The sequence below is a fragment of the Typopeltis vanoorti genome, chromosome 25, assembly GCF_054136105.1.
Source record: "Typopeltis vanoorti isolate ZY-2024b chromosome 25, IOZ_Tvanoo_1.0, whole genome shotgun sequence".
Classification (NCBI taxonomy): domain Eukaryota; kingdom Metazoa; phylum Arthropoda; class Arachnida; order Uropygi; family Thelyphonidae; genus Typopeltis; species Typopeltis vanoorti.
This window is the reverse complement of record NC_143573.1, coordinates 10168754-10183991: the sequence shown is the minus strand read 5'-3', so window position 1 is coordinate 10183991 and position 15238 is coordinate 10168754. Positions and strand designations below refer to the sequence as shown.

Here is a 15238-nt window from a genome sequence, read left to right as displayed (position 1 = left end):
TGCAGCAGTCACATTGTAAAAATATAATTCACTGGGAAATTATTAAGTTTACCAGTTTAATCGGATAAGTTAACTGATTATTCACAAAATAATTAAAATCGGATCATAATTTCACTCTTACAGATAAGATTCATTTATGCAAAAAAAAAAATAGCAAAATGGCCTGTCATTGACTCTAAATATAGTAGAATACAACAAACTAATATTTTAAATTCAATTTACTTTTTAATTTTTTTTCTCTTTATTCTACGTACACTGATCACCAATTTTTTTTTCTCTTCAAAAAATTTGTCTTCGGTGTGTGTACGCTGTTTGGAAAGAACTCAACGGACACCACAGCGTGAGGAACAAACATTGATGGTGCCCACCTTAATAAGATGTACGGCCTCCTTTCGCTGCGATGACTGCAGCAATCCTCTGCGTACTCTCCACCAAGCGTACGATATCGATCAATGAAAATTTTGAACCATTCTTCCTGTAGGCATGTAATGAAGTCCTGAACTATCTTATGGGGCAGACGTCCCTTGACTTCACTCACTGTTCTACTTCATCCCACACAAGTTCGATACGGTCGAGATCAGGGCTCTGTGGAGGCCCGTCAAGCATAGTGACGTTCATGTCCACAAACCACGCAGTCACAGTAGCAACCTCATGACAAGGTGCATTGTCTTGCTGAAAGAGACAATGGTCAGTTCCGTAGAAACGCTACAAAATTGGAGTCATTGCAATGTCCATAATGTTCATATCTCTCGGAATTCAGCGTTCGTGGCACCACAAACAGGCTCGAAGCCAAACCAGGAAAAACAGGACCACGCTATCACACCGCCACCTCCGAATTTCTTAGTCAGGGCTATGCACTCTGGTAAGAGACGTTCACCTGGCATCTGCCACACCCGTCTATCTGCCCGGCAGAGGATGTAGTGTGATTCGTCACTCTATAACATAACTTTCCAAGCTTCTACGTCCCACTACACGCTCTTTGTACCAAAGAAGTTGACGTTGGTTCGATGATGTGAGGCTTGTTTATTGCCATGGAAATTCATGTTGTGAGCCTCGGTTCTGAATGATTTCGTGCAGATTCTTATTTTCGGTTTTCGATACCCGGAACTCCGTATTCATGTGTCAGCCGAAGAAATACTGTTTTTACACATTTTTCTATGTCGCACCCAAAGGTCACGTTCGGTGAATGTGGTCTGTCGTCCACAGCGGATAGCACCCGTGCGCTTCCATCTTATGTGTCACTGATGGTTGACCTTGGATGGCCTAATTTGTCAACAATTTGCCGGCAACCAGGCATCCAATCACACCGCCTGGTTTAAATCCGTTCAAATCCAGTCTTGAAGCCATTTCACCCGACCACAGGTGCATTGACTTGAACATCGTATTTCTCCAATTTATACCGCCTACAAATACGTGACTCGTTAAACAACTAATATTAGTCCACCAATATCACATGCATTTTAATGATTGCCTAGTGAAAAAAACTCCGATTTACTGCTGGAAATGAAATGGAAGGAAAAAATTGCTACGATTTTACAGATCCCATCCTGGAATATTTCTTCATTGTACTGCCCTTCGATATTACCTCAAGTAGAAATGGCGACTTAACCTTCATGAGCTGTCTGATAGCGTAAACTTAATTGGTAAGAGACCGTAATAAAATCCAATACATTATAACAACTTATTTCACAGCATCTGAAAGGCGATGGCGCAAGACGTCTTCCGCGAGCAAAAGAATCAATTTGAGATAGAGAGAGCTTAGTTAGTATATGCATTTTGCAGTCAACAGCCTGTGGGTTCGAATAACGCAGTGGGCATGAATGTCGGTGATAGGACATGGACCTCTTACATACTGTTTAAGAAACAAAGAAAACGGTGAGAATGTATGGCAAAAACTCGTTAATAAAGCAGGCGGGAAGCAAGTTATCATTGTAGTTTTGTTTAATTTCATGAAAAAAATCGCATATCGACAAAGACTGATACTTATTCTGTAAAACATTGGTAGTGTTAAAGCGATAAAAGACCTCCAATTATTAATTTGAGTTAACGCATTTCAGGATTCGGATGTTTCAAAGTGGTGTTAGTACAAAACCCAGCAAATATTGCGGGGGGGGGGGATTACGAAGCCATTTCTGTAAATTGTTAATTTCTGTAAATTAACCTTTTTTTCTTCGAGAAAAATCCCTTTGCAACGGTATGTAACCAACCAACCTTCAGCTGGAAACCCTGATAAAGGTTATTCGAGTTCTAGACGGTTTATTTATTCGTATGGAGTTTCCTCCCTTTTTCTCCCCCGTCTTTATTGGGGAGAGTTGATCCCCCTCATGGGGGGGTTAAGTATTTATGGCTGTAGATCCGTGTGTGTGTTCACGGGGCCTGCTTGCAGCATGTAAAACCCCAGATAAACTGGCGGATAAAACTGCTGTCCACGCCCAAAGACCGGCTAACTTGGCTATGGCTGAGGAAGATCCTCAAATTCCTCACGTCTTCGACGGGAATCGAACCTGGGACACTGCTTCCCCAGGCATATGGTTGCGAAGCGCACAGCCACTAGGCTAACCGCGCGGACTTCTAGACGGTAGAGAGGTGTATCTTCAGACGTAATTTTGACGTAATTGTTTGCATTACAATGATTTACGCGTGTCTCACCAATCCGCATTACTCACCACACGCCATTTTAGTTGCTTTGTCCAGTTCGTTACAGAAAAGAATTCCTCAATTCTCTTCCACATTATTCTCCGCCAGTAGCGCACTTCGAATTTAATGTTGGGGGAGGGGGGGTGGACTGAGTTGATTAGACGATTTGAGAATACACACTACGCATCGCATACCCCTTATGACTGAGCATCTGCAATGATCGCTCATTCATAAGTAGTATAGAAATAGAAGACACGACACAACATAAATAAAAAAAAATTAATTTTAATTAGGAAACGTTTTTTGGAAAATTTTCTAGTGCTTTTTTTCCTTTGTGAGAGGGCCAGGGCCTCTTTCCAAGCTTCTACGTCCCACTACACGCTCTTTGTACCAAAGAAGTTGACGTTGGTTCGATGATGTGAGGCTTGTTTATTGCCATGGAAATCCATGTTGTGAGCCTCGGTTCTGAATGATTTCGTGCAGATTCTTATTTTTGGTTTTCGATACCCGGAACTCCGTATTCATGTGTCGACCGAAGAATTACTGTTTTTACACATTTTTCTATGTCGCACCCAAAGGTCACGTTCGGTGACCTTTGGGTGACCTCTAGGTGTGCCACTGCTCTCCGCATCTCTATATTCCTCTGCACTTTATGCTTCCCGATGCTACCGAATACGACAGAGAAATAGTTCGTCCTGAATTTTTTCTCCCTTCATTCCCATCCCTTGGCAGTCCGTTGATTCACTGTCAACCTCAAAACAGGTCCTCGTTTCCTGCGGCGTCATGTACAGTTTTCCGAGGGTTCATTGAACGGGGAACTCAGCTGGAACACTGTCACGCTGCCACTCTGACTAATCAAAGGGTTCTGTCTGGGATGGTTCTCCTTGACCGATGACACGACACTACGTCACGTATACGGCGGATTACCTTCGGAAAGGCCACTTCACAAGTTTTCGCCTTTTCTTCGTGTGACGCACGTGAACATCGATACGGATGCCTTGACCGTGTCAAGCGAGAGGGGAGGGACGTTTCTGTTCGAGTGTGCGCGCGCTCGATAAGTATTTCGGTGTCCGCATTCCCTCTAAAAGCGAGACGAACTGGGCAATGGGAGAGTGAAGAGACGCAACCACCACTCGCCAAACTATATTGTCCACAGGGTGGGCGTGTTCCTCGAACCAGTGGCGATGACGGATAGGTACGGCCTCTGACATTATCTAGTCAATGATAGGAACAACTCCGATCTTCACTTTCGTCATTATCGCTTGCTGTCAGACTTAAAGGATTTTTGTGCGCGGATGCCTATTAAAGTAAATGTACAGAAAAGGTCCTACCATAGTTCCGAATAGGTAGTCCGTCTTTTTTTTCCCCCACCTACAGTGACAAAGGAGCAACACAGCACACCAGACAACAGTAAGTGAACTGCATGTACCAAAATCAAATGAGATCTTTTAACTTTCGCTTCTTTGATACCTTAATTTTGCTTATAACATCGCAATTAGTCTTAATTGCTGTTATAAGCAGTTCAAGTTCCTTCGAGAAGTGGGTGCGCCTGCTGAAATCTCGTTTACGAGAAGTCACTTCGTTTTTCGAATTAGAATATTTTTTTAAGAAAATTGGAATTAATTCCGAAGCTACTTGTAAGCTATTCGAAATAAAAGTAATGCAATACACTTGGTTTTGTAGAACACGAAGTCTGTGGCGAAAATCGAGAAATTGTGGGCAATAAACAATCGCTGCATTTAAGTCCAACCCATCGAAGGGTACGATTAAAGAAAACTTACGCTTATTAATGAAATATGAACCATTTTTGACTCCACTAGGACCAGAAGCGGCTCTTTAAAGTTGAGTTGCCAAACACACGAGATGTCTCGAGATAGTGGGATCATTACGCTCAAATTTGAAACATCAAGTGGGATCGGGAATATCGCGAATTCATCGTTCTGCTTACTTCCTCATTCATCTCTTGATGGAATGCGAATGACAGTTAAAATAAATTTCGTTCAAGGTAATCATATTTAATGACTACTTTCTGGTTTTCATTGGATTTCATATTAACATACATATATCCGGTGTATCAGTGGCAGAAACTCTACAAATTATCCAATTGTACTCTGTAATCGACTTCTGACAATTCTCTCAAATTTGTATGAAAGGTCAGTTTTGTTTCTGTGAGCCAAACGACTGGAGCACCACTCGTTACCGACTTCCTTATTTTTGATATTACGCAAATCTATGCTCTCTGCGCTAATATGCATTAAATTATAAGTTTAAGTTGTTTTATTTTCTGTCTACTATTAAACAAAATATAGCTGTAATTTGTTTGAATTAACTATGATTGTTCGGCGAATCAAGATATCGCTCGATGAGGTTTTTCGTATGAAGGTCCTCAAAAAAAAATATACTGTATATATACGAGTCTTAGTGTAGATTTGGAGAACGTGAGCTTCTATTATTAATAGATAAAGCCGATATGCAATGGCGTATCAGCTCTAATCTATGTCATAATGGAAGCACACTTCTTTAGGTCATCGAATTCGTATGCAACCCATATTTTCCTCTGGAAGCAAAAAAGATTATGTTGCTGATCTGTTTCATGTTTATTGAAAATAGGAAAAGTTAAATTCCCAGTTTAGAAAATGACTGTAGTGACCTTGACGTAAGAGCATCTTGAAGGCATCAACTGCTTCTCACCTTGTGAATACTTGGGTTTTTCCTTGTTTTGCTTCTAATGAAAATCGCAATGTTGTTTCACAGAGTTCAGCTCGTGCTACCTACAAATCCCTCATTTCAGTGCTTGAACCAAATAACCGTAACTTCCTAAACTCTGGTTTTTCTGAACCTTTTCCTGAAAAATTTCTAATTGGAGGTCGAATGACACGAGAATAAATTCCTTAATGGATTTTTTTTAACTAAAGTACGTTTATTAATCATTTTATTTAAAAGCAGTTTATTTCCTATTCTAAATATGAGTAGAAAGAAAGAAAAAAAAAACGTTTGATAGCGGCTTAAAGCCAAATCGTATGTCACGAAAATTTATTTCAAGAACGGATTGACGTCGATCTTGCCTCCAACTACTTTTGTTGATGCTTTACTTCAGCGGTTTGGAAAGTGCGGTTGAACAATATTTAAATGAACAACTTCCAGTGGTGTTCAGCACAATGCAGAATTCATTTCAAATTTATTAATTAAAAAAATCGCAGTATGAAAAACCTCATTTTGAAGAAACAATGTTCATCTATTTGACAATATTGAAGTAATCAATTGCAAATGCGATTGGTCTTACAATATTATTTAAAATACGCGATGCATTAATTTTCATGCATTAGTCTTGCTTATAAAACTTTACATCTAAAGGTCACCGCTCTATAAATTTGGAAACTGTAGTTTTATGAAAACATTGGGAGCTGCGGTGTTTTTCTATGCTCTCGAACGAGAGATCTCCGATCCATTGCGAGCATCTTTAAACTACAAAACCTGTTTCCAATCTCAAAATGCAATTAAACGTGATAAGAGCCGAGTCGGGACTATTAAGGTAGGGGTGAATGTTCGTCGTACTCATGTAACGTTTAGTATGATTTTTATGCTGGTCGACATAACAGCAGATGAAAATGAGGTTATCGGTCCATCATTTCATCGGTTAGTGCGCAAAACTCGAACTTGAGTTGGATTTCGAACAGTGTTTTCATGAAATCTGGAATTTGTAACGCCCTCTATTAATTTCAGCTGTCAAATCAAAACTCCCACCGAGAAACCTTTTCAGCTGCGATTAAAACCAACAGCACACTTCGAGACTCCTGTCTCACTTTGCGAAGCAGTGTTGTTACATGCCGAGTGCTAACTTACCGGAACGTGAGCTCGAGTATTCCGATTTGCTGAAACTGCTGTCTTTTCCGCTCTTCACTTAAGTGATTTTGCATTTTTACACGGAAGCTCATTAAATCTACGGCTCCATTTTCTCTAAGCACTGAAGTTCGTATTTTCCCTTTCCATCAGTGTAGTTAATGAGTACATCCAATATTTAAAAAAAATAATAAAATAAGCGGGTATTGCATGTGGTGCAATTTTTACGTGTGTTGCAAGGAAGCGCTTTGGTGTTCTTCTGGCTGTTTTTTGTTCGATGGAATTTAAGAAAAAAAATCCAGCTGTAATATTAAAAAAGGGTAAATATCCCGTCTTCCTTTTGACCCCAATAGGAGGCGATTAAATACGAAATAGTAATTTTAAATAGTTTAAAATAAACGCAAATTGGAATTATTATACATATACTGTAACGTGTCCATACTTCTAACAATAGGATTTGCCTGTGTACACCAGGTGGCGAAGTATGCCATATATTATCGAACAGTATTATGTGATATCTGAGCTGGTAACTCAGTGAATCATCGAATATCTGAGTAATCTGACTTACGAGGAATATTTCAATTACGTATGGGTGGAAAATAATTCAAAATACCATGTTATACAAGCACAGGATGGAGGTCAGCATTTAAATTCTTGTATACATCGATAATAAAATTGCTTCTGTGAGCAATAGAAGTTCTTATTGAGAGTATATCAGGCCGTCGTTCCTTACGACGGTATGAAATTGATATTGGCAACAAATACCAGTAGTGGTCGATGATGGACATCTTCATATGTCTAAAAAAATACCTACTTCCTTCACCTGTATTCCCCCCCCCCCTAATTTCGCGGCTCGAGCTCAGTGCAGATAAACCTGCTTCTGTACACCATTTCCGGACTTTTCATGGGTTGAGTTCGCTAAAAGTTAAATTTACGGAACTCGGAGGGAAAAGAATATACAAAAATCACGATGATGTAATATTAAGAGATCTTCCGAAGATGTGTCGATGGAGAATGTCTTATTTGAAATGATTCGAAAAAGACTGCTACGAAAATTCACATAAACAGAACAAACATGACTTTATTCAAAAAAAAGGGGGAGGAGAAGAGGTAGGAAATTGCAAGCATAAAATATTGTGAAGATCGATCGATCAGTGACGTAATAGCCATCATAAAATCATTAGGCGTCACATTTTTAATGACGACTTGATATTTAACACAAATCTGATATTTGCAATGATTAGCCAATCGATTATTGCTGGAAGCAATGGAATAATTTGAATTATGGTCTATAACAGGTGTGTATGTGTGACGTCCTTATACCTAGAATGCCTTGGCGTCGATTAAAAAGTAGGTCGCGACTGAATGCGAAGTTTTTGTTTAGTTCCTTTCTCCATAAACCTTGACCAGTTGGAGGGTTCGATGTACTTCACGTGCACTGTCGTTTACAAAACGAGTTACAAAATTGTGAAACAGTCGGTGATGACTAACAACAGTAATGCCCCTGGAAGGAAATGTTACTCGATTCTCAAGGTTTAAAAAAAAAAAAAAACTTTCAAAAAGATCTGAAATCTTCCACTACAAGAATAATTTAAATACGAAAAGCCTCAAAAGTGCTGCTTCGGTTTCCCAAAAAGCTTCTTCATTTTAAGAGAAAATTTCCTTAATCTCCATAAAATGAGGCAACCATGCCGAAGTGCTATGGTATACATCTTTCAAAACTACCATAACATGCCTTCATCCTATCCCCTTAACAGATATGTTTGTACATATTAAAGAGCTCTGTTTTGTTATGAATACGTAGAAAATGGTCAGTGCATAAGCTTGGTATCTTGGCCTTCAGATGAATACGACAGTAGGTGTAACTTCATAACTGAGTTTAACTGTAATGGAAGTCAAGGGTGTTTTAGAGGATAGAAATGTGTCAAGGGTGTGGGAGCAGTTGTTGGGAATCAAGTATTTGTCAATGGTTTGAAGCACTCTAATCGCAGGCGGTGGTGAAGAATGTTGATAAACGTTGACGCTCATTGAACAAATACTTAAGGACTTCTCTCTTGATCAACAGTCCGATGGTTTGGTGAGTGTCTTTCACCTGAAACTATTTTCATTCTATAAGATATAAAACATCTGTAAAAGTTCTATAAATTTAAGTTTATCCATTATGTTACTTCAATAACGTATTTCTAAAATTGGACAGTAATGATGTCATTATCTACTTGTGTGTTGAATTTTTGCGTAGAATCTACCGTAGATGTGGACTTGGTGTTTTCATCACGTTTCCCACGCGGGTTGACAACGTATATTCAAGCACTTAACTCAGTGAACCATACTTCACAAGTGTTCATTATAATTGCTGTATCAGCAATGATTGTTAATTAGTCGCATTTCTGGTTTTCTTTTCTTTGATGTGAATACACTGTGGGGCAATGGCGCACTCAGGATTTAATCTTGGTGAGCCGAGATGAACGGATAAAAATATTTTTAATGAAAATTCAATAAAATTCGTTAGGTGATTATAAAAATGTATTTAAAGAATAAAATCCCGTTTTCTTTTTTACCAAGCTCTTGAATTACTTCAGTCGTAGTTACATTAATCTGTGTGTGTGTGTATGTGTGTAGCAAAGCCAATCCGTTCAATCATGATTGTGTCATGGTAGATTTTAAATAGGTTTTTAAAAGGCGTAAGGTGGAAAATGACCTTTCACTGACGCATGTTGTAATCGAAAGCGTTGCAAATATTCTTAATAAGTTACAGATGTTAGGATATATCATTTTGTCACACTTCAAAACTGCATCAATGGCATTTTTACATGGAACTATTGAAAACGGTGTTTCAAATTTTTTATACCACAACTTGAGCTCAGGCAAACGAAGTTCACAGCGGCCGTGATTCCCGAAAGCTATAGGGTATTCGCACCTTATGTGACCGCTAATTCATAAGTAGTATAGAAACAGAAGACACGACACAACATAAATAAAAAAATGAATTTTAATTAGGAAAAATTTTTTGGAAACTTTTCTAGTGTTTTTCCCTTTTTCTTTTGGGGGGTGCCAGGGCCACTTGTCCCCCCCCCCCTGAGTGCGCCACTGCTGTAAGGCATCCGTCTCCTGTGTGTGCAATAAAGAATAGGCACAAGCTACATCTATTCCTGCTCTCGTACTTATGTTAAAATAATTCCGTGGCCCTTTATCCCCATATCAGTCTGATATAGAGTATGGGAAAGTTTAATCCTCACGACACTGGGTGCCCGTGACCATCACTACACAAAGCTAGCAAGGAACACAATCCAGCATACATAGCAACGACGTCATTGCTTATTTCATAGAAACGTGGGTTTTCGATGAAGTCCTACGCCACATCAGTCTCAATTAGATCTTATATAATCCACTTAATTTTTTAGCGTTTTTTAAATAGCTAATTTTAGGGTGGAAAGGCCTTTAACCAAGGAGGGTAACGATCCATGTCGCATACGTTTTTAGCAAGAGGCATAGCGTCTCTTACATTTTTGTCCACATTTCTGTATCAATTTTTTTGAACTTGCATTTGTGATGTTAGACTAATTTGAAACGATTCCAGACAACGCATTTAACTGCATTGTTACTAATAACTTATTTGTAGTAATATTTAAAAAAGGGTGAATATAAGAGCCTATAAGGCTTGAACTTGGAATAGAACCTTAATTAAAGGGCTAATAAATCTACCGTTTTTATTTAACTAGCTTGGCGAATCTCGAAAGGAACCTATAGCTTACTTAATTGCTGTAATATTACTATATTTGTTTAATTAACTTGAGTATCTTCGAGTACAGTACGAAGACGACATAAACTCCTAAGAGTGGACTCATTTCATGTGTTTACGATTTATAAATGCTTTCAAGTTCCATACTGGTTGGACGACACTGTTCCAAGTCAAGACAGATCTCTTCCTAATTTCTACTTTTCCACTGACTTGACACTAACTCTTCTTGGAAGAGTGACGCTAAATAAAATATTTATTATCCTCACTTGTAATAGTCAGCACCCATGTTTAGGGTGTTTTACATTTTTTGAGGGGGGGGGGGGGCTGTTATTAACTGTTATTACAGTAAAACGCAGTATCTGTTTGTTTTATGTCTCTGCTTACAACTAGCATTATTTTATTTTCTCGATACCACTGTCTTAATAAATGCACTAAAGATTGTAAACTCGTCAATGAACTAAGAAATCCACTGAAATGACGTTTTAAAACGGCATCCGAAATGCAAGGACATTTTTCCTATGTAGTTTTATTATGTGTACTCATACCTGCATTGATTTTTTCCGTTTCATTTCTATGCATGTAATATAAACTAAATGATCGATTGATTTAGATTGTGTAAAAAATAAATTTAAAATATGCGTTTAAAATATAGTAGTACACAATATTAGTGTATTAAGCATTACAGTCAACATTTGTCATTGCGAATTCAAGTATGGTATACTTTCAGATCTAAAGAATGGTGGAGGGTTGTGCCAAAGGGATCAAATATGCATTATTTGCTGCCAATGCGGTAATTTTGGTAAGTATTTTTAAAACATTTTATATTTACTTATTCTAAAGTAGCACCAATTTAAAATATCCTTTTGTTAATTATTAGGAATATGTGTTCATATTCTATAAAATTATGAATTACTGTCATGACGTATGTAATTAGAAATCTATACTATAATCTAATCAAAATTCATCGTACATGTATTTATCATAATCAGATCAACAGAACCCTAGTAGCTTATATTACTACGTGGCTTTCATCGCTTGGTAAAACACCACTTGCGTACTGGAGGCCTGAAGTGGATGTTGCTATGTTGAATCTTCAGAGCAGTGGTTCCGGTTTCTGTCCCTTCTCTTTACTATGAATGTTGATTATATCTTTCAAGGGTGTGACGAATCCTGTAGAGATTCAGAACCTTCGAGGGTATAGCATTAAAATTGTTCGTAGGTTGACTGCTAGACAGGATAATTCTGCCATCACCAACACTTCCAGATCGCGCCTAGACGAAGGTCGAGTAGTAGAACGGTATGTGTGGGTGTATAGGGGAGGTAAGTGTCGAGGCCACATTATGATATGGTGACTGAATACTTCTGTGTGTGCTTAGTTCATCTCATCTCACTGTATGATCTTATTATATTTATTTAATTTTATCAAAAAAAAAGGAAATCACTTCCATTGCACAAATTACAGCAAAAGGCACATTTAAATCAAAACTATGTGGCATAAGTGCATTTTTATGGTTTACATGTGATATTCTTTACCAATGGATACGTAATCTTGAATTTCCTCCTTGACTCTCTCCCTTAAGGATTCCTTACCTCGTTATATCCTGCATCTACTACCCTTATTACGTCCCTTATTTTGAAAATCACAGATCCCTTTGACTTCGCATTCTTCAAGCTTGATTTTCTGCAACCAGATTATGATAACAGAAATGCATCTCCCCATGATACTTTAATGTCTACTACTCTAGCTGAGTTTCAATTCTACTGGATTTGAAAAACGCCCAACCTGAAGAGAAGCTAAGGTATTTGCTGTGAGTATGAGAATAGTCGATCTACCAGCAAGAACACCAGACTGTCCTCTCCAATATTTTAACCGTTTCTCCTTCCAACAGACTTTTCATTCTATACTTCTGTCAGTAATTCAATTTCAGAGTGTACAACTGTCTGTAATTTGCATCTCTTGTGTTTACGCCCTTCCCTCAGCCACTCGCAACTGGTGTTCTTTGATATTTGAACAGTACCAGTTCAGATGACCTCAAAATTCTGTTTGTTTTAAATTTTAGAAAAAAGTTCTAAATTTGTTTTTGATATAGAAATCATTCGATAAATCATCGGGATTTGAAGAACTCAGTTCTTCAAATCTGGTCTAATCAGGAAGTGAATGATTTTAAATCAACGTCACTTCTGAAAATCCCCAAAGTGCCACTCGATGATGCAAATGAGTGCTTCCAGCATAGAAGGAAAAATCCATTATCATCATCCGAGTTGTCCATGAAATACTTAGGTGATTAAACTCTTTTGATAAATGAATCACCCTCTATACACCCACATACCAGCAGCGAATGTTGCGTGTATATTGTGCATCTAATGATGAAGAACCAAACACAGTCCGAGTCACTATTGAACTAGCATTCATCTGTCAAATTGGCAAAGACATTCTGGGTGCTCTAGAAATGTAGAAACATTGAACCATAAGTACTTATTAGTTATCTTAATAAACCAATAGCTGTGGAGTTCTAGCACATTTGATACGTTAAATTTAATCCTATCTTCGGGACACCTTCTGAGAATATTTTAAGGGGGGGAAAAAGCGTCTACATATTTTATGAGTTTCGACAGAGGGATCGCATAGTTCTAAAGAAAAGACATTATTTGAGAATGAACCTTCATACTAAAATTCGACAAGTGGTTTAGGTCTGATAATCCATCTACGATTTACAAACATTGCAGACATAAAGATAAACATCAGTTTTGCATGAAGAGAATACCCAGAAGAGTTAGTGAGCTCAGTTACTTTCTTATCCCTATGCAACACGTCACACCCTGTATTTAACTGACTCTTTTTATATTTAAAACTCTCTTTTTTTTTCTTTCGTTGTTTGATGTAGTTACAAATTCCTAGTTTCAGGACAACATTAAGATGATTGCAAAGTATAATCGCAGTTGGGAAATGCGAAGGCAACAATGGGAAAGCTAATAAGGGCATTAATTATACATCGGATGAGGTCGCTAGTCGTGGAAAAGATGCACAAGGGACCGTTGTCAAAAAGATTACCAATACAGCCAATAGAAAGAAAGCGAACTCCACCCTACTGCTGATGAATTGTCTGTCACAAGCCCAAGAGCGCAATTTTTCTCCTCCACACTGCGTGCAACAACAATGCTAACTTTAGCTCATCTCTGCAGTAAAACATTCGTATTTCTTTATTGTGGGAAGAAGGCAGGACGATCAAATAAAAGAAGACTAATTAGGCCCGTTCTCTATTTAGATCCGGTATATATAATAAATATGTTTATGCCAGTATCATCTTCATCGCGTTTGATTTTCTCGGGGAATATAAAAATCAACGTATGAGGGATGATTTGAAATTTAGTGTGTGTAATTTTGGCAACTAACGACAGATAACGATACTGATTGGATGGGTGAAGCAAACTGCTTTTGATATTCCCCTTTTTTCTGTCGGCAGCGTTTACTTAGTTATGGGTAATGTGTGAGCTTTATGCTCGCCCTTCGTTGGCTGTAAGTTTAGGTAGATAGGTAGATAGGAAGATGGCATTCGCTTTTTTGTGCTTGTAGCGCGGTCTCTCATTATAGTCTGTGGCTTGTTTGAAAGTACGTGACATCTGCGAAGTACTTGACTGGTATTGAGCGGAGAAGAGAAGGAATGTCTGGGGTGCTGGTATCTCGGTACATTTGTTCATTCCTAATAAACCATGGTGCGTCTAATATCACGCGGAGGCACTCATAGTAATCTTTGGATGTTAGCGTTAGCTGTGCGTGCTATGATTTCGAAAGGTATCATATATATATATATTAGTCAGGCACACGAGACTCAGTTGCAGATTATCCAGTACTTTCGAAGTTAAACAAGATGTTTCGTCTTCTCTTTAATATCAGAGGCGCGATGGCCTTTTAAAGTAACTTGACTTTGTTTTTTACAAACTAAATGCTGCGATAGGCTCTGTTTAGCCTACTTGCATAGCTTATGTCTGTCAGTTACATTAGACGACAGTATATATGTCTTGCCGAATGAATTCCCCCATGAATACCCGCTAACTCAGTTGAAAAGTCACTAATAGTTTTTTTCGCGTCTTACATGGATTCGAACCCAGAAGTTTCCAACCAAAGGACTTCGTTGAAACCGACTGACTGACTGGGGCTCTTTCAGTTTTCCAAAACGTTTCTTTATATTAATGCTTGTAGTTATTTTCCTACTAATCTCATATCATTTTACTGCCTGAAAGATTCTCAAGCAAAGAATGCATTAAAGTTAATGTATTTTTATAGTAACTTCCTTGTTCTTGACTTAGTCGGCTATAATAGTAGGTTGTGGCTTCTATAATTATGGATTTCTTATTTTTGAGGAGACAGTTAAGTTCAAGGCGAAAAACACTAAGAACGTTACTGAATTTTTCTGAACATGACTGTCTTTCTAAATGTTTTTCTTGTTCCAGTTCCTTCTCGAATTCGAGGGAAAGTCGAGAAAGGCCGTTGTGAAATTGATAAACTCGGTGATTATAAATCGGTGGAAGACTGTTGAGTTGATTTCGAAATGCGACATTGCTGGTTTGTGTAATACATGGAATTTATTTAGTTTCCACTTGGCACGTGATCATGAATTCAGGACTGCTTGTTTCGAGGATGAACCAGAGTGTTACGGAATGCATTTTAAAGAAATTTGAGTGCTTCATCTTTAGTTTGAGGAGAGATCATATTTTCCACTCGTCTCTTGATGAGTGTGAACAGTTTCTTAATCTAGAAGACTTGTACATGCTCCAACAGACTGGGGGTTTGAATTCGACTACAGGATAAATGTTTTTTGAATGTCTGAGGTAAGAGATGGTCTCAGACCAGCTAATAAAATCCACCTCCCCGCTTTACTGGAGTCTTAAAAACAAAAGTACAAACCTGTAAAAGCAATTAGTTGTTCAATATCAGTGAACTACCTTTTTCTTTATCTTTGGAACTCGAGAGCGAACCACAACCTTAGGGGCAAACAGAACAATTTACAGGAAACTGGTTTG

General features: G+C 38.2%; 1 protein-coding gene across 1 annotated transcript in view; it reads left to right on the top strand.

Annotated features, from left to right (window-relative positions):
* Tsp74F (Tetraspanin 74F) overlaps window positions 1-15238 on the top strand; it is a 230465-nt gene that overhangs the window by 107221 nt on the left and 108006 nt on the right. Inside the window, exon 2 of the mRNA XM_090414691.1 lies at window positions 10944-11015. Coding sequence (XP_090270817.1) covers window positions 10953-11015 — 63 coding nt within the window. The 5' untranslated portion in view covers window positions 10944-10952. The remainder of the gene's footprint in view (window positions 1-10943; window positions 11016-15238) is intronic.